The 18,319-nt window shown below is 44.4% G+C and overlaps 1 protein-coding gene across 3 annotated transcripts in view; it reads left to right on the top strand.

Annotated features, from left to right (window-relative positions):
* AMOTL1 (angiomotin like 1) overlaps positions 1–18,319 on the top strand; it is a 173,033-nt gene that overhangs the window by 126,872 nt on the left and 27,842 nt on the right. For all 3 annotated transcript variants that reach the window (XM_060018092.1, XM_060018090.1, XM_060018091.1), the window contains 2 exons: positions 3,132–3,276; positions 4,472–4,561. In XM_060018092.1, coding sequence (XP_059874075.1) covers positions 3,132–3,276; positions 4,472–4,561 — 235 coding nt within the window. The remainder of the gene's footprint in view (positions 1–3,131; positions 3,277–4,471; positions 4,562–18,319) is intronic.

The following is an 18,319-nucleotide window of genomic DNA, read 5'->3' as shown; positions in this document are numbered from 1 at the left end:
TTTGGTGCCCTCAGCTTCCTTGGGGACTAGGTGATGCCTTCGGTCTAGATGGGGATGGTCCTACTGTCCAAAAACCAAGGCCACCTTTTACAGATGGAATTAGCGTAGAAATGGTGGTATGTTTTGGAGCCATCTCTTTTGAAAACAACATTAAAAGGAAGGAGCATAATTTGCGGTAGGACTGTGAACAGGATTCAGGACATGCTGTTCTTTCTGCTGCCACATGACCAATCATTCATGTTATCTTTGCAAGAGATAGAAAGGCTTTGTAGAAATGACGGGACTGTGGAACAACCAACTCTGCTATGAGGAGGCCTTTGGGAACATCTCCTGGTGCCAAAGGGAGCCTTGGCGTTGGGCCCCTCCCTGGTTGGAGGCCACTGAGCAGAAGGCCTGATGCCCTCCAGCCTCTTTACCCACCTCTTCTCAGATGTGTCTTTTTTTTTTTTTTTTTGCGGTACACGGGCCTCTCACTGTTGTGGCCTCTCCTGTTGCGGAGCACAGGCTCCGGACGCGCAGGCTCAGCAGCCATGGCTCCCCAGCTGCTCCGCGGCATGTGGGATCTTCCCGGACCGGGGCACGAACCCGTGTCCCCTGCATTGGCAGGCGGACTCTCAACCACTGCGCCACCAGGGAAGCCCTCAGATGTGTCTTGGCTTCGTCTGTAACCTCTGGGGCATTGACCACATCCGGTCTCCTTCTTTAAGTTTCTGGGTTCCTGGCTGCAATGGCACCCCTGGCATCAGTCTCTCTCTCCTGGGTTCTCCTGCCTCGCCTTCTCCTGCAGTGTCAGCGCTCCCACCCTTGGCCCTCTGATCTTCTGTTGATCTCCCTAAGTGGTCTCACTCTGTGACTTCGTCTGTCATCTACGCACAGTGAAACAGCTGCCCACCCGACTTTCAGACCCGTCTCTTTCCTGCTAACTGTTCTGCAGGCTCTTCAGACACGGTATCTCCAAAACCAGACTTTTGGTTTAGGTAAACCTGTTTCTCTTATCATTTATCTTGGTTAAGTCTTGTTACTCTGTCTTCTAAGCTATGAATGTCTGTGATTTCTTTCTCCCTTACCGTCCAGACCAGTCACGGAGACCTGTTGATTCTACTCTTCAGTGCCTTTGGAATTTGTCCTTTTAGTTATCTGGGTTCATGCCCTTGTCCTGTCATTAAACTGTTTATGTTCGCTTCTTGCCTGGACTCGTTTCTCCTGCCTTCCCTCCCTACACCCACCCTGCAACCCTATCCTTTAATATGATCTCCATAAAACCTCAGGTGCGATTTATGCTTCTGTCCCCTCCCCGGGCTCTCTCCCCGCAACAATTACCTATGCCCATAAAGTCCTTCCTTATGGCCACTTGCCCCTTGCTGTCATCCCCAGATGACCTGTCGTGTCAGAGACATGCACTTTCCTTCGTGGCTCTCTGTCTTGGGTCATTCCCTGTCTTCTGCCGAGAATGCCAAAGCCCTTTGGCCTTTTCTTTTCTGCTTGGCAAATTCCTGTTCATCCCTCGGGACTCATTTTAAATGGCATTTTCTCTGAAATCTTTTTTAAAGAAACCCCTTCTCACCCCTGCCAAATTAATAACTTTGTCTCTAGGCTACCATAGCATTAGATCACCACACCCCTTGTCACATTGCACTGTAGAAGCGTATGTATCTGCATACAGGCCAGCTCTAGGCTGTGAGACCCTAAAGACCAGGAATTGTCTTATATCCGTTTCCTTGGCACCCAGACACATAGTAAGTGTGCAATAGGTATCTGTCAGGGTATGTATTACTTATAGGAGTCTCAGCAGGGACTTTTTGATCTGGGCAATTGGAGTTCCGGCAGTCGGGGTGTCTGCCTTATGGTGACATAGCTCTCCATGGAGGGACCAAAACACGGTGCAGTTCTCTTGGTGCCCAGGGAGAGGCGCTAGTGTTCTCAACCCTGCCACTTTGCCTCTGATTCCAACTTTTGGTAGCCAAGTTTGCAGGTACTCTTTACCTTTTCTCCTGCATTTATGTTATACAACAATAAAATGGGATTTATTAATTTCTACTATAAAACGTGCTGTTATGTTAGACTCCTTTTATATCAGTTATAGCTACTTGTTATAGATTTATATATGTCGTAGATTAAAGGCTCTCCCAGTTACAGCTCTTGATTTCGTGAAATACAAAAAAATATATATATATATATTGGTTTTTATACCATGTCTTCCAACTCCCACATATAAAGAGGTTTTCTATGGTTTACAGTTAGTTACAAATCCATTAGTCCTTTATATAGATAATTTCATAGACAAAGGGATAACAGGCTAAGCGATGAAACCTCTCTTCGTGTGGATTTTATGTTCCTTTGGGGATGGGTAGGAGGGTCTCAGGAGAGCACTGTACTTGGAGTCAGGAAATTAGGGTTCTACTTGTGATCCTTTAGTTTTCCTGTACTTTAATATTTTCCTCACATTAACTAGGAAAAATAATGATAGTTGTAAATTGCCATACTTAATATAAGCAGTTTATGTTTATTTTATGTTTATTATTTTTTAAACATTATATTTTATTTTATTTTTTGGCTGTGTTGGGTCTTTGTTGCTGCGCACGGGCTTCCTCTAGTTGCATCAAGCGGGGACTACTCTTCATTGCAGCACGTGGACTTCTCATTGTGGTGGCTTCTCTTGTTGCGGAGCACAGGCTCTAGGCGCGTGGGCTTCAGTAGTTGTGGCACGTGGCTCAGTAGTTGTGGCTCGTGGGCTTAGTTGCTCTGCACCAATTGGGATCTTCCCGGACCAGAGCTCAAACCCGTGTCCCCTGCATTGGCAGGTGGATTCTTAACCACTGCGCCACCAGGGAAGTCCTAAGTTATGTTTAAATTCACCCCTTCCTGATATTTGTACCAAGAGACTATTACCAGGTGACATCAGATGGTCCCACCAGACTTGTGAGTCTGTAATTCACAGGATCCTAACATGGTGCTGGGAGACAGATGGCGGGGTGGTGAAGTCGGTTGCAGGATTTGGTAGACAAACTTAAGACACAGAAAGGCTGCATTGAAGATACAGCCTTCACAACTGGAGCATCCAAGAATCAGCATAGCTAAGGCACGGGTGGGAATGTCAGAAGTCTCACTTTCGTGCTGCTTCTTTCTTTCAGTTTGAAAAAGAACTTCAGAGAATCTCGGAAGCCTATGAGAGCCTGGTCAAGTCTACCACCAAGCGAGAGTCGCTGGACAAGGCGATGAGAAACAAACTCGAAGGCGAGATTCGAAGGCTCCATGATTTCAACAGAGACCTCCGAGGCATGTCAAGTTCACTCATGTTTTCTCTACCCTAAACGCCCCGTGTTGCTGACAGCCAGACTTCAGGCCCAAGTTATGTTACATAACCTTGTAAATCCCAAGCCTCTGGGAAAGGGGCACCAGAGAGCAGAAGTGTTCTTTTCACGTTGTAGGTTGTAGGTTGCAGCACTGAGCCTGAGAAGTGACAACCTCTATACACGAGTCCCTGACAGGGAGGGAGTATGTGTGCAGCTCCTTCTTGCTTTAAAAGTACTTAACATGACTCGTGTTGTGAATGGGAATGTCTGAAAAGACCAATGTTCCCTGCACACCCCTTGTCACATCAAGCTGAGGCATTTAGTTGCATTCTTTGAAAGCCAACAGTTAACACTTGCTTGGTGTATAGTGTAGAAGGCAGAGTTAGACACATGTCCCTCTTGGAGAAAAAAAAAGCCCATGGTTGTGAAAAGCGTAGATATATATCAACTTCCTGAAAGCTAGGGGCCCCCTGTTACAGGACCTTGGCAACCTCCAACATGCAGAATGATCTGACCCATGAAATTATACTTCACTTTCAGTCAGCCAAGCCATTTTTCAGTTCCCTCGTGTCAAAAGACTCAGTGTACTGGCAGTCTGTAGCTGGAACCTACCTTTTTTTTTTTTTTTAATTACTGCAAACCCTTTAGTCTTGGGTATTATGTAAGCTCAATAAAGACTTGTTAGGCTGAATTATTTAATTGAGTAGACGAAGATTGACCAAATGGCATGAGCAAACCTAGAACTCACTGAGTAGAATCTTCATCCATCAGGTCATCTTGACTTGCTTCCTGGTATTTATTTAATTGTTATTTTTAATTTTTTGCTTCCCAGCTACAGAGGGCTGATGGTCAAGTTTAGACGAGGGCTGGGTTTGAGGCCAAGGGAACTCAACCCCTTTTCGAGGACTCTGCTGGCCTTGCAGGAACCTGTTCTTCGCTGCCTGCCACCGGTGCACACCTTGGCATTAAATTGCATAAAGGCACAGCGTGGCGTCTGAGGACTTTTCTTTTTGATGTTCTGGAGCGTCTTGTTCCCCCCCACCCAAGAGTTGTTCAATTTGGGGCTCCTCCCTGGGCATCTCTCCCTACCCAGCTCTCAGCACCCAGGTCATTTGCCTGTCGGAGGATCACTTAAATGCAAGTGCATTTCTTTGTAATCGTTTCCTCTCTGTGCACAGATCGACTGGAGACTGCCAACAGGCAGCTGTCCAGCAGGGAGTATGACGGACACGAAGACAGAGCGGCCGAGGGGCTTTACGCTTCCCAGAGTGAGTCTCCATGCTTACCTATCCCAACTGGGTAGTTTTAAAAACTGGGGGCCTGAGGAAAGAACCCTGTTAGTTTTAAGTAAGTTTTGTGCTGCTTGCTTTTTGTTTGTTGATTTAACATACAAGCTGTTAGGCCGAAGATGAGACCCTCCTAGGTCTGCCAGAGACAAAGCCTAGGTTGATGTGTTAATTTCAGTAATGTTTATTCCGACCTCCTTACCTACAGTTTCTGTTTCTCCCTAATACCCTCCTTGGGTATTATAGAGTATTTACTGGCACTCGCCACTTGGTCTAAGGCAAAGTTCTCTTTCCCCATGGAAAGGGAAGGAAGCCTGTGGTGGGATTTGCTCTTTTGTCACATTCTGTGTGTGCCTAGGTTGAGCAGTTCTGGACTGGCTGCCCCTGGCATCATGAAGCCACCTAAATGTTCCCAGCACGCGTCTCAGTAGGTGACACTCGCTTGCGAACCATTGGGCCCATTTCAGCCAGGAATAAAATGGCTTCCTGTGCCTCAAGATTTATTGGGAGAATGTTCTATTAGTTTCACCAGAGACAAACGATAGAAGCAAATGGGTTTTGAGAAACCGTCGATTAAGTTTCGAATTTCTGCACATTCATTCATTGTCCAAGTCAGAAATGTAAAAATCCAACTGGCTTTTTCGGGAAACTGTTTAGAAAACTGAATTCATTTCTCTGTCATGATTCTCAACAACATTGTGAGTTAAGTGCTCACACACTAAAGACAGTTTGAACAACAAAAAGTCCTGCATTCAGACTCTGGCCATCCATTGTATAATGGTGGTATTCTGATGCTTGGGTCGCTCAACGCAGCTCTACCTTTTCAAGGCTGGGAAACAATTGGTTAAACTTTCTAATTTCCAGTACTATTTGTTGGGGTTAAGCTCCTTTGTTTTTCCCGGATTTACTCATGATTGCATTCCATTTTGAGTCTCAGCTTCATTTTTTAAATTCTGTTTTGGCAAATGGACACTAATACAGCCTTGGGCTTTTGCATCAGATTCCTTTGCAGTCTTGCAGGTAGGTGAATTGGCCCGTGCTCCAGCCTCACATACAGAGCTATATCTATCAACGTCTTGAATTATCCACTTTCCTAACAAAAGTTATTTCTTCTCGTGGGTGCAGTAGATTTACCATTTCATCTGAGCTTTCATTTGAAAAATGAGTCATCTGTACTATTTGCACTTGATTTTGACACCTTAATTTTGGGTGATCGTGTGCTTAGGTAGAGTAAGTATCTTTGTGGCAGTTATGTCAGTGACGTCACTTTGCTGATACTCTGCCTTCTTGTCAGGGGATGTTATTTTGTCACTTAGTTTGGGTCAAAATGGAAATGTCAGCGAGTTTCATCTGATGGGCATTTGCTGTAACCTCTCAGCCTAGGCTGTGCTAACGGACTAATAGGTTTTGGTGTCGTGTGAGTTCGGAAATGTTCTCAAAGATTTTAACCTTCTGGCTCAAAGCTAACACATCAATAACGTAGGCAAAGAGGCCCTTCCAGCTTTACAGGGAATGATTTGTTCTGTGCAAACATACGCTGCTGTGTTCCAGAGGCGTAAACAAGAGAGTCCAGGGGCATTTTTCAACTGCTGAAATGTGCCTTAGTGTTGACATGTAATGTAATTGCATCTTGGCAGGACATTTGAAGCAGGTTTGCTAGCAGTGATATCTAACCAATTTTTCAGTACCTGGTCTTTTCAGGACATGTTGTGCCTTCCTCACAGCTTTACAATTATTTGCATTAGCTTCTTGTCTCCTGGTGTAGCCAAGAGATGGACTTGAGATGTTATTTCAAATTTACAATAGGTTTTTTTCTTAGTGAGTTGGAAGAACTCTTTGTATATGAAGGAAATTAGCATGTCCCCTGCCAAATATAGTGCAGATATTTTCCCCAGTTGTTTTTTTATCTTTGAATATAGTGTTCTTTATCTTACAGAAGATTTTTCAAGTGACTGTGTTTATGCCTTCTAGGTTTTATGTCATACTTAGAAATGCTTTTTCCAATCCAAAATTATAAACATATTCACCTATGTTTTCTTCAAGTATGTTTATGATTTCATTGTTTGCAAGCCTTATATTTTAGAAGCCAATTAGGGAGGCACAGGAGGAGAGAAATTCATGAAGAACTAACCTGTAGGCAAGGAGACTAGTTAACAGATATTTTAGTATCTGGGCAAGAGAGGTAGAGGTCCTGAACCAAGACAGAAGTAGTAGTGGAGGGTAGGAGACAGATAAACAGGTGACAAATTAGTAGGATTTGGTAACCAATTGAATAAGGACAGTGAGAGAGAGAGAGAAAAGAGTGTGACTAGAGCCACTAGATGTGTGGTCGTCGTTTACCAATAAAAAGCAGCAGGAGGAGGAGGAGTTGGGATTAAGTAACCAGTGAAGGTTTTTTTTTGTGTGTGTGTGGTACGCGGACCTCTCACTGCTGTGGCCTCTCTCGTTGCGGAGCACAGGCTCCGGACGTGCAGGCTCAGCGGCCATGGCTCACGGGCCCAGCCGCTCCGTGGCATGTGGGATCTTCTCGGACCGGGGCACGAACCCGTGTCCCCTGCATCGGCAGGCGGACTCTCAACCACTGCGCCACCATGGAAGCCCCCAGTGAAGGTTTGAGCATGTTGAGTCGTCTCATGCCCATAGCTAAGTGAGCAGGTGTAATAACAAAGGTGCAGACGTACCTGGAGGCTGGTGATGGGTGGTGCTCTCTGTCAGTCTTTCCTTTTAGCACGTGGGCACAGAATGGCAGGCACAAATTACTATCTCTCTTCGCAATTATTAATGTGTTCAGTTATCTGTATAGCTTTTTAGAAGCTCTATTGTAAGAGTACTTTTCAGTGCCTAGTAATCATAATTATAAACATTGGGCACTCGAGAGAGGAGCCATCCTTTTCAAATGAGTCTTCTGAGATTCCAATGCTTGGCTAAGAGAAAGGCAGGTCTGACTGCATAGCAAATAGTAGTGACTTCTCTGGCTCACGCCTACCAGGAGCTAAGGCTACGGTGGGAAGCCCCTGACAACCACCTTGGCCAGTGGAAAAGTTAGAAGGAAAGGGAATAATAACATGTTTGACCTTTTTGCTTCAGGTTGAAGCTTGGAGTCCAGGTCCAAGAGCGCCCAAGGCACTCTTGCAGCATGAGCGGTCGGGAGGACTTCTGTAAACTCTCAGCTGACGGAAGGGGAACATCCTTCCTGGCATGATTTCTAAATTTCCCTGCTGCCCAGAGTAGGTTTTCTTTAAAGAAACAAAATTCTGCTCTTTAGTTGGAGCCTGATGAAGGCCTGGAAGGACTGCCGTGGTCATTACCACTTAGCTCTACAAGTTGAAATGAACATTCAACAGGGAGATAATTGTGCTCCTCTCGGACGTGAGATTTGCCTGTATTAAAAATCTTGCTGAATGGAGTGCCTAGGAATCTGATGGCTCTGAGGAGTGTTTTTCCCTGTCACCTCATGGCGTTGTGTTTCTCTCTTTGGAGGAATTCAAAAATTTGTGCGTGTGTTTTCTGGTCTTACTTATTTGTTTTTCCAAATATGTTTGCAGCCAAATTGCTCCTTAAAAACAGGGCATCTAGCCAATTTCCTTTCTGATCTGGCTGAGTGAAACTGGGACTTCTTGGTCCTTTAGCTTTTTTAACTTACTGAGATTCCTAGTTTTCCCATTCACTTATTTGTCACATGTGTGCATGCGTGCTTTTGTACACACACACACACACACACACACACACACACACACACACACCAGACACAGGCCACTGTCCGCTAAACGCAGTGCCCCGGGAATGTCTGTCATCATTCTTAGCTCTGTCTTCTCAATAAGTGAAACGTTTTAACTGTTTCTTTCTGAAAACTGGTAACTGCAGAGTTTCCATTACTAGTTGGTCAGAAAGCCAAAAATAAAATATTAGATGTGGGGAAACAAGACTGGCACAGATGCTCTTCTTATATTCTTGAGTGGAGGGGGAGCTGATTAGCTCTGGCACACTTGTATTATTCCAGGATGAAACGCAGTCATGTTACAGGATGGCCATCAACTTATCTCCCCACCACCACCCCATTAGGATTCTTTAGGCCCCATGGATTCAGCATATCCGGTTACACTGAAGTCTATGTAAGTCAGATTCTGGCTTTTGTTAAAAGTCCCTGTCTAAGAAAAAAAGGTGTTTTGGGCATTCATTTGTTTAAATTAATAAGTAATGGGTGTAAATCAGTCAAGACTAATTCATAGGATTTTCCCTTATAATCCCCATGGGTTTAAAAACGAACCAAAAAAAAGTGTGGGACCACTCTATTAAAAATAATAGTAACTTGCCATTTTCAGTGTATCTTATAATCGTCATCTTACCCTTGAATTTTATCTTAGGTACTTTGATTTTCTGTCTCTTATAGAACATAAAAGAGACAAAAATAATTTCCTAAAAGAAAATCCCTCTGGTTTTTGTATCTCCTCTAAGGGCTTGTGTGAAACACAAAGCAGAAACTACAGTGACATAAACATTAATTCTGTTGACCTACATAGAGCATAAGGAGCTTATTCTGAATCCTCATTGGGTTTCATTACATCATGTCGTGGGTTTCTATCAGGCTTCAGTAGGAAGGCGAGGTTAGATGTTGTCACACGTGGATGCACTGGGCTTCTTCCTCCTCTGTGGGCCTGCTGGTGCTTGCAGCTCCTGACTCAGTGCGAAGCCCCTACTACAAGCACCTACCCTGCCTACATTCTCTGTGGGCACCATTCCTTTGCATGGATCTCCTCCACTAGGTGAGAGAATTATAGGCATTCTTTACCAACATCCATCCCCAACCCTCATTAAAACCCTTTGGATCTTCATGTACCTGGCACTCAATAAATGTTTATTGAGGGGCTGAGTAAAAGTGGGAAATCCCTGTAACAACAGGCTTGAAATTCTCATATGGTGCATAGTATCAAAACGTTCTTTTTAGCTCAATGTCTCCCAGTCATGTTGGGAGCTACCTCTGGTTTTGCTCAATTATTTCAAGATATTAGGCGAAATTATTAATGAACTACCTTCAGAAGAAGAAGCAACTTAAAAATGCTTGACTTTTTTTTTTTTTTTTTTTTTTGCCTTCCACCTTCCCCCTTCCCTTCCTTCCTTGGTTTTTCAAATAGGGAGATATCCAGGTAAGGGAAATCTTCTACTATGAGGAACAGTAGTATTTTTTCATGAAAATGACTGCTATATACTACAATATAGTTGACTTCTGGTTCCCTGATGCCTTCTCTTTACTCTGCTGTGGTTATGTTGGAGATGAGAGCTGGTTATGGTATAGGAAAGTTTTTGTAGCAGCCGACCATATTTTCACACTAACCGATCCATAGATCATGCCAGACACCACAGATCAGCTCCCGGGCAAAGGGGAAGGAATCGTCCATGGAGCCTGCCAAGGTGCATCTCTTAAACCAGGAAAATTTTCTTGCCCTAAATTAATGATTCTCCTTTGAAGGAGATGATCTTTTAGATGACGTCTATATTTAGTAGGACTGTGCGATCCTAGAAAGCAAAGGTTTTGTAGGCATGGGCTAAAGCATCTAATCTTGGATCAGTTACCGCATCTTCTGGTTCCTGGACTCTCACTGACATGTTCAGTGACCTGAAGTTAGATGCTTAATCTCCCTGTACCTACATTTCCTCTAAAGAAATAGAGGAATACATCTCCCCATTGAGCCAGCAGAGCTCTTCGGGCTAACCGATGATAGGAAATGCAAAGAAGACTTTATACCATGCATTTATTCTGCAGCACTCCTTCCTGCTCCTTTGCATTCTCCCTCCACCTTCTCTGAAAGGACCTGCCAGTTTTCAGGGTGGGGTCAATGGGCCGTGTTCCCAAAGAATGCCTGGGTGGCCTGCCAGCCTTGCTGGGTTTGGAAGGCAGAGCATAGGAGTGCTTAAGCCGCTTGATCAACCTTGACAGGCAGCACCAAGAAACTTCAAACCTCCATGACAACCAACTGCGCACCCAGGCTGCAGGGCATCTGTTTATGTTCCATCAAATCTTCTCCCCAAGTGTGAAGAGTAATGTTCCTCAATTTAGACCGATTTTCCGTGCTTAAAAAACCAGAGCCGATAGCAGAACGGTCTCTTGGTCATGTGTCGATATCCAGTGTCTAACAGGTGAACCTGACTTATGATTTTCACCTTGTTGGTTTTAAAATTATTTATTTGCTTAGCATTCCTGTTTGGGGACTGAAAAATCAAGTGTCTCGAACTTCATTACGCTCTGTGTTCCTTGCACTCATAGCTGGACGGATGGATGGAGGAAGCACAGACTGAAAACCAGACTGAAACCCATTTGCATTTCATGTGGCCTCAGGGACCCCTCACTTTCGCTGGCAGTTCAGAGGCAAGAAATCCACATTCAGGTCTCGGCTTAAAGTTAGAGAAGGCTGCCTGAGATAGGATCCGGTCTTCCTTTTATATACTCTGCCAGTACCCTGTTCCCTTTGTAAACACTCATCATACTGTAAATAAGGAAGTGTTTGGATGATCATTTGCTCTCTTCCCGTACTAAACTGTCCACACCACGAGGGCATGGACCCTGACCTCATCTTCACCATCGTAGCCCCAGGTCACTGTGTTTCAGAAGCTGGCACAGTACCTGGTGCTTAGAAGCATTTAATAAACATTTATTGGATGTTGAATGAAATGATGACCATTATCACGTATTCAGAAACGGTTATTGGCTACTTACCATGAATGCGCAGTGTTCTAGGCCATAGGTCAGCAAACTCTTTCCGTGAAGGGCCGGAATGTAAATAATTCTCTGCTTGGGGGCCGTAACTACTCAACTCTGTCCCTGTAGCCCCAAAGCCGCCATAGACGAGCTGTGGACAAGTGGCCTGACTGTGGGCTGGCTTTGGCCTGCAGGGCATAGCCTGTGAACCTCTGCTCCAGGCACTGGTCATGGAAGAGAAAGGGAAAGAAGAAACCCCAGCAAAAGGAGGATGGAAAATAAAGAACTTCAGAAGTATTTAGGTCTTATTTTGTAAATTGTCCTAATTTATAAATCAGGATATAACTGTTATTTTCTTTCCTGGGAGAGTTTCACGGTCATCTTTTACTTAATTCCTAATCGGGTGAGCGTGATTATTTCACGTTAGATAAACTGAGACACATACAAATGCCGTCACAAACCTTAGTTAGCCCAGTGGGGATCCACAATTAGCTCACGATGGAGACAGGGCTGGGCAGGACAGCCCTGTGGTTAGCCACGGCTAGTAACTGCCTGGGTAGTGAGGTCTCAGGGATGCCTCTCCCAGCAGGGCCGTAAATCCTCCCATAAGCATCCTGCTGTGAGATGATGTCTGCAGATCTTATATATCAGGGTTGGAAAGGACCTGAAAGGTCACAAGTCTGGTTACCAGCAATACACATGTCCTCTGAACCAGAGCTCCTTAGAAGGCCATCTGATGGCCGTTGTGAGCGACAGAGTTTACGGAGGCTGTTGATCTGATGGTTCAAAGTTTATCTTCAGGTGGAGTTGCAGGGGTGCTCCCTTGTAATCTGGCCTTCAGGTCCTGGTTCAGGTCATCTAACGGCAGTAACAGCTGCCACCACGGACTGAGCACTTACTGTGGGCCAAGCGCTGTGCTCACCTCTGTAGGTACACCGTCTCTGTTCATCCTCCAAGCAGCCCTGTGAGGGAGGTGTCACAGGTATTTAATAGATCAGGAAACTGGGGCACAGGAAGGTTAAGTAACTTGTTCATGGTCATACAGGCAGGTAAGCGGAGAAGACAGGTTTTGAACCCAGGGCATCCTGACTCTGGAGAGCCACTTCCTGTGTACCAGGGAGGTGGGAAGAGGTGGCAGGGTTGGACTCCCCGTGATTTTAGAGCTCGTTTAGCATGGCCTCCATGCTTCGTTAAAGAAGAAACTGTGACCAAGGATGATCAGATGATTTGTCCAAGGCCCCCTGGGTGCTTAATGCAAGACCATGACAAGAACACCTCCTTTTTCTTGTTTTCTTCTTCCCCTTCTCCAAAGGTCATCTCTGTTGGCTCTGGGGGTGATGAAAGATTTCACATTTTTACCCAGAGAGGAATTCAGCCTTAGTAAGCGAACGTAAATAATTCTTGTACTAGAAGTCTTACTGCAAATTATTTAGCCCAGTAATGTGACTTAATAATAATGTATTCAAGCCATCTCAAATGAGTGCTAACTACTGGAATGAACATTCTGTGCTTCTGACTTCTACATCTGTCTTTGAACCAGAGCCAGTTATAATAAAAGGCCTTGCTGGGTAATCCACTACAGATACAAAAACAAAAAAAACTGTCGAGACCAGCATAGAGTTTAGACTCTTAAAAGTTTTCTCAAAATGTCTATGAAATTAAACTCTTTGTTCTCTGGATGATAAGAACAAAAAATTAGCAGAACACAATGAGTAACCCTGTGGTATAGTTTCTTACAATTAGTTTTTGAAATTATTTTTGGTTCATGAATTGGAGGGAGAGCATACAGTTGTATCTTAATGGAATCCAAGAACTTTGACAGGACGAAGTGTTTGCTTTAAGTTCAGAAAATTTGGTCTTGGACCATTAAAAATAAGCTTGCATCTGCTACTAATTTTCTTCTTGCTGACAAAGACTGTGGTTTGGTAGAAAGAAGAAGAAAAAAAGGATCTGCTCAAAGCAAGTTACAAAAATGACAATGGGAGGGGTCGCAGAAGTTAAGGAAGGGAGAACATATAATTGCAGGTGATGCATTTCTTTCTCCCTGGTCAGTCGTAGATTGAGTCCCTTCTGTCCCAGATATAACAATTTCCTCAGCATCAACTTCTATCTTTCAGCCAGGTTTTGGCGTTAAGCCATATCTGCCCTTCAAAGGGAGCATTTAGAAAGTATCATTTTATTATACATATTATAATAATGCCTTAATTAAACCAAATATAGGTATATAACATATACCTATATGTACACACAATAAAGTGTACACATTTTAAGTGTACAGTGCCATGAAATGTGACAATGGCCACAGTCCAGCCCCAGCACAGGTGCAGCTCTGTCCTCTGCAGTGAGTGGCCTCTCACGCCATCTGTCGGCCTGCCTCACTTTTCACTCCTGTCAGGTCATTGCTCTCTGCATTATATCCAGGCTTCATGGCTGTTTTCTGCAGGGGCAGCCAGATTGTCTGGTAGGGTCTTACTTTGTCATACCTGGAAATAGACGTGTATGTTATTTACCTTTTTGTATTAAGAAAAGAGAAAGCAGAAAAGGACTTCTGTGGAGGTTATAGAAAGTGTAAGTTATCAGGTTTAGTTGTTAATCGATTCACGCGTAGGTGTATAGTCAAAATCAAATGCCCTGTGCATCCTGTATTTATGTGGCATTTTTAACTCATTGCTTAATTTGTTATTACGTTGTCTGCAGTGACACAGAAGTAGCAGTACATTTTTACTTCAAGTTAAAAAAAAATAAAGTAGAAGGTTGAACAGTACATGTGGAAGCTGAGCTGGATGAATGGGTGTATATTCAGTCAAGTGAGTTTGCAGGCTACACATGTATAAATCTAGGCAGGTAAAAAAATACCTATGATTTATACCTGGGTGTATAAGTATAGTTTCTAAAATAAAAATGCAATATGGGGCTTCCCTGGTGGTGCAGTGGTTGAGAGTCCGCCTGCCGATGCAGGGGACACGAGTTCATGCCCCGAACTGGGAAGATCCCACATGCCGTGAAGCGGCTGGGCCCGTGAGCCGTGGCTGCTGAGCCTGCGTGTCCGGAGCCTGTGCTCCGCAACGGGAGAGGCCGCAACAGTGAGAGGCACGCGTACCGCAAAAAAAAAAAAAAAAAAAATGCAATATGAAGAATGAGTAGATTAGAAAAAGTTATATTAAGAGAGCTTTTACTGGTATTCAAATAAGTATTTTACCAAATCATACCTGAGATATTTTACATTTGGTGCTACAAAAAGTAGCACTTTGGGGTATTAAACTCACTTCCTGGATATTAAAGAGCAAGAGATAAATTAAGTATGTTAAGACCAAAATGTGTTGTTTTCCTCCGTTAGATTACTAGAAGATTTTGTGGTTCGGCTTTGTTACTTTCCAGTGATAAGCATCTGAAAAGGATCATTTTTGAATTTTATTTTAAATATCCAGTTAGAATTTGATCTTGTATTGATAGGATCCTCTTATTCGGTGACTGTTGCCTAAACTTGTCATATTTCTTTCTTCGCAGACGAAACACGCTATCTTAGATTCCTAAAGTCCTACAAAGATAGAGGGGTTTAGACACATTATGAAGTAAGCCCAGTAGGAAGGCTAAGTCAGACAGACATCAGCCACTGTACCTGGAGTACAAGCAGAATATGGTATAAAGACTCGTGAAAGAACTACTTTCCCCCAGCAGGTTCTCCCGTACAGGAGAGATCTGTTTTACTGAAGGAATCAGAAAAGCTTCGTGCAGTGTGTAGCCTTTAGGGTGGGCCTGGGAAACTAATTTGCATGTTAGAGTAATTTTGCTGCCATAATACTTTGTAAAAGGGAAAGTTTCTCTTTTCCTTTTAACTTGGGGCAACAAAGATTGAATAAATCCTTCACACTTCAGTCTTTGCCTCACTTTCTCGTACTGAATCATTTCTCAAAAAAAATGTCTTCCCTACATTTTAGCAATAGCCATTTCCACAAATCTGTGTTTCTCTTGTAGTGTCTGAACCACTGGCTTTCAAACTCAGAGCTCTTGTTTAAAAGGAAGCGTATCTGGAAGCCCAGTATGTAAAACGCACGAAACCCGAACAGATTTCTGGTTGAGACAGGGGTGTGTTTGTCAGAAGCCTCCTCCTTCCTACTTGGCCCACGGCATCCCTTTTCTCCTCTCTCCCCATCCTTCTCTCTCCCAGGGCTCTGCAGAACAGAGTCTGGTTGAACTCCCCTTCTTAATTTTCTTTATTACACAATTCGCTTTAAAATAGTTCACTCTCAGCCATTTAAAAACAAGCCCTGGCTGGAGTGTCCCTGTGTTTGTTAACAGACCTATTTAGTCGCCCACTCACAACCCTTGTCTCCCGTTGCCTGGAACCATGGCAACTTGCACATGCATACAGGGAAGGCAGAGCGCCCAACACCCTTTCCTGAAATAACGAGCTTCCTTACCTGAGAAACTTTATCAGCAAATTTTTAAAAGATAACAAAAAGCCAAACCAGGGGTGTTATGGGGTCGGCTTTGTATTCTATCGCTTTTTCATTTCCGAATGAATGAGTGTGGCTTTTAAAGGTAGGTCATCTCTTGTGTTGTTTTGTATCAAATAAACCTCATGTGAACAGATCACTCTTACACGATGTGAACAGTGCTCTGTTTGGATTATATTTTGGGGATCTCTTTCCGGGTTTGTCAGTTTGACACTCAAACCGGGGCAAAGGGGTGAGGGCAGATATAAGAATGAGCTTCCAAGGGTAGCATGTCTTTGAGGCAGAATGAACCTAAATAGCTTTGCGGATAGTGAAGTAGTTGGAATACCTTCCTATTGTCTTTCCACTCCCACAACCTCAGAAGAATGTACTTCTGGGCTTCCCTGGTGGCGTAGTGGTTGAGAGTCCGCCTGCCGATGCGGGGGACACGGGTTCGTGCCCCGGTCCGGGAGGATCCCACATGCCGCGGAGCGGCTGGGCCCGTGAGCCAGGGCCGTTGAGCCTGCGCGTCCGGAGCCTGTGCTCCGCAACGGGAGAGGCCACAACAGTAAGAGACCCGCGTACCGCAAAAAAAAAAAAAAGGACTTCGAAGAGGATCTGACTTCAGTTACCCCATAAATCATAGCTGACCCTCGGAATGGGCTCCAGCAGCTGCTCAGAATTATAAGATATGGTGCCGGGGTATGGAACTCAGGGCCAAAGAATCCTGAGGAAGAAGAAACAGGAGGAAGCATTTTAGGAAGAGATAATATGGCAAGTAATTATTCAGACATCTTTTCAGAAGAGGGAGTCCATTTTATCAGCATGGTGAAGTGACTAGTTACCAGAGTCAGTGCCATTAGTGTTGGTCAGCCTTGTCCTAAGGCATTACTATCAAGTCCTTTCTTGGTGGAGACGGGAATAGAGGTGTAAAGAAACAACAGAAAGTGTCTTAGTGATCTTTTGGTTACAAAAAGAAAAATCCAACTGGGCTAGCTTAGGCCCAGATAAGAGGAATTTTTTTTTTTTTTTTTTTTAAAGAAGTATCTTTGTGTGTGAAGGAGACCCCAGGCAGGACGTGTGTGCAGGCCTTGCAGGGGCCAGGGGCCGGGGGCCTGGGCTGGCCTGTTTGTGAGAATCAAGGGGCAGATGGTTTTGGGGGGCTCAGTGTTGGTCCGTGTGGCTCTGTTTCCCGCTCTCCTTCTCACCGTGGACGCTCATCCACCTCTCCATGTCCATCTGCTCGAGTCTTCACTCTCCACCGTGTGCTTGCTCTGTTTCTCTAGTGCACACGTGGGACGTGCTCACTAGCCTCAGAGCTGGGCTGCCTCTCTGTGTCAGCATCCCCCTCTCGCCCAGAGGCTCCCCCTCACACGGTCCCAGACCAGAGACTGTCAGTGACTCTGCTTGGGTCACAGGGCCCTTCAGGTTTGATCCTGTCAAATGGGAGTGGTGGGTAGGGGAGGGTGAGCAGGATTTTGTGATGCAGATGGGCTGCTCAGAACTTAGCCCTGTGAAGGGAGGAGTATAGTAGACATGCTTCCAAGTGGAGTGCTGTCTGGGCAGCCACTGTGAAAGCTGTCTACTCCAGGTGAGGACACACTTGCCTCTTTTTTTTTTTTAATTGAAGTATAGTTAATTTACAATTTTGTGTTAGTTTCAGGTGTACAGCAAGGTGGTTCAGTTTTTGTCCTTTTCAGATTCTTTTTTATTATAGATTATTACAAGATATTGAGTATAGATCCCTATGCTGTACAGTAGGTCCTTGTTGGTTATCTATATATAGTCGTGTGTATCTGTTAATCCCAAACTCCTAATTTATCTCCTCCTTACTACCCCCTTTGGTAACCGTAAGTCTGTTTTCTATGTCTGTGAGTCTATTTCTGTTCTGTAAATAAGTTCATTTGTATCATTTTTTTGCATTCCACATATAGGTGATATCATGCTATTTGGAGAAAGACCTCTCTTTCTCCAAATGCTTGAAATGCCTTCCAAGCATTCTAGTGAATTAGTCACCCCTTGGTCAAACTGGTGGCAACCAGACTCCTCTGTCCCTCCAGCTATATTGGGCTTAGGGAAAAACTCATCAAAAACCCATTATATCAGGAAAGGCCTAGAAAATTAATTCCTCCTTGAGAAGGGCCAGGTTACAGCTTTGCACCCCGCCATGAGCTCCAGCCATAAGTTGGAGCACCGCATTAAAAACTAGCAGCGCAGTGCACGGTGCCCTGACACCTCCACTGCCAGACCCCACGCCCATGCTCCACCTGTTTCTCAACAGAGGTTACTGGGGTCCACCACCCAATGGTTCAGCTAGCAGTCAAGCTTAGTGCTCAGATAGTAACTGCAGAAACTCTTTCACCAGACTGTCCACTTCAGAGCTTACGCAGAGCTGGCAAAGAAGGGTAAGATGGAAGGGGAGCATCTTTAAATTCTGGGCCCAGTTCTCACTTCCATCCACTTCTGCTCTTTTTCAAGCAAAGAGACTAACCTAGGGGTAGAGGCACAAAAACGACTACCATTTGACCTGTTGCAAGTATCATAGCTCATCTTGCTTCCGATTTTTCAGTTGTCAAGTGGAGTTGATATAAGGATTCAGGAAATGAGGTT

Source organism: Delphinus delphis, chromosome 8 (genome assembly GCF_949987515.2).
Source record: "Delphinus delphis chromosome 8, mDelDel1.2, whole genome shotgun sequence".
NCBI classification, from domain to species: Eukaryota; Metazoa; Chordata; class Mammalia; order Artiodactyla; family Delphinidae; genus Delphinus; species Delphinus delphis.
Note: the sequence above shows the minus strand (reverse complement) of the source record. Positions and strands in the feature narration are given on the sequence as shown.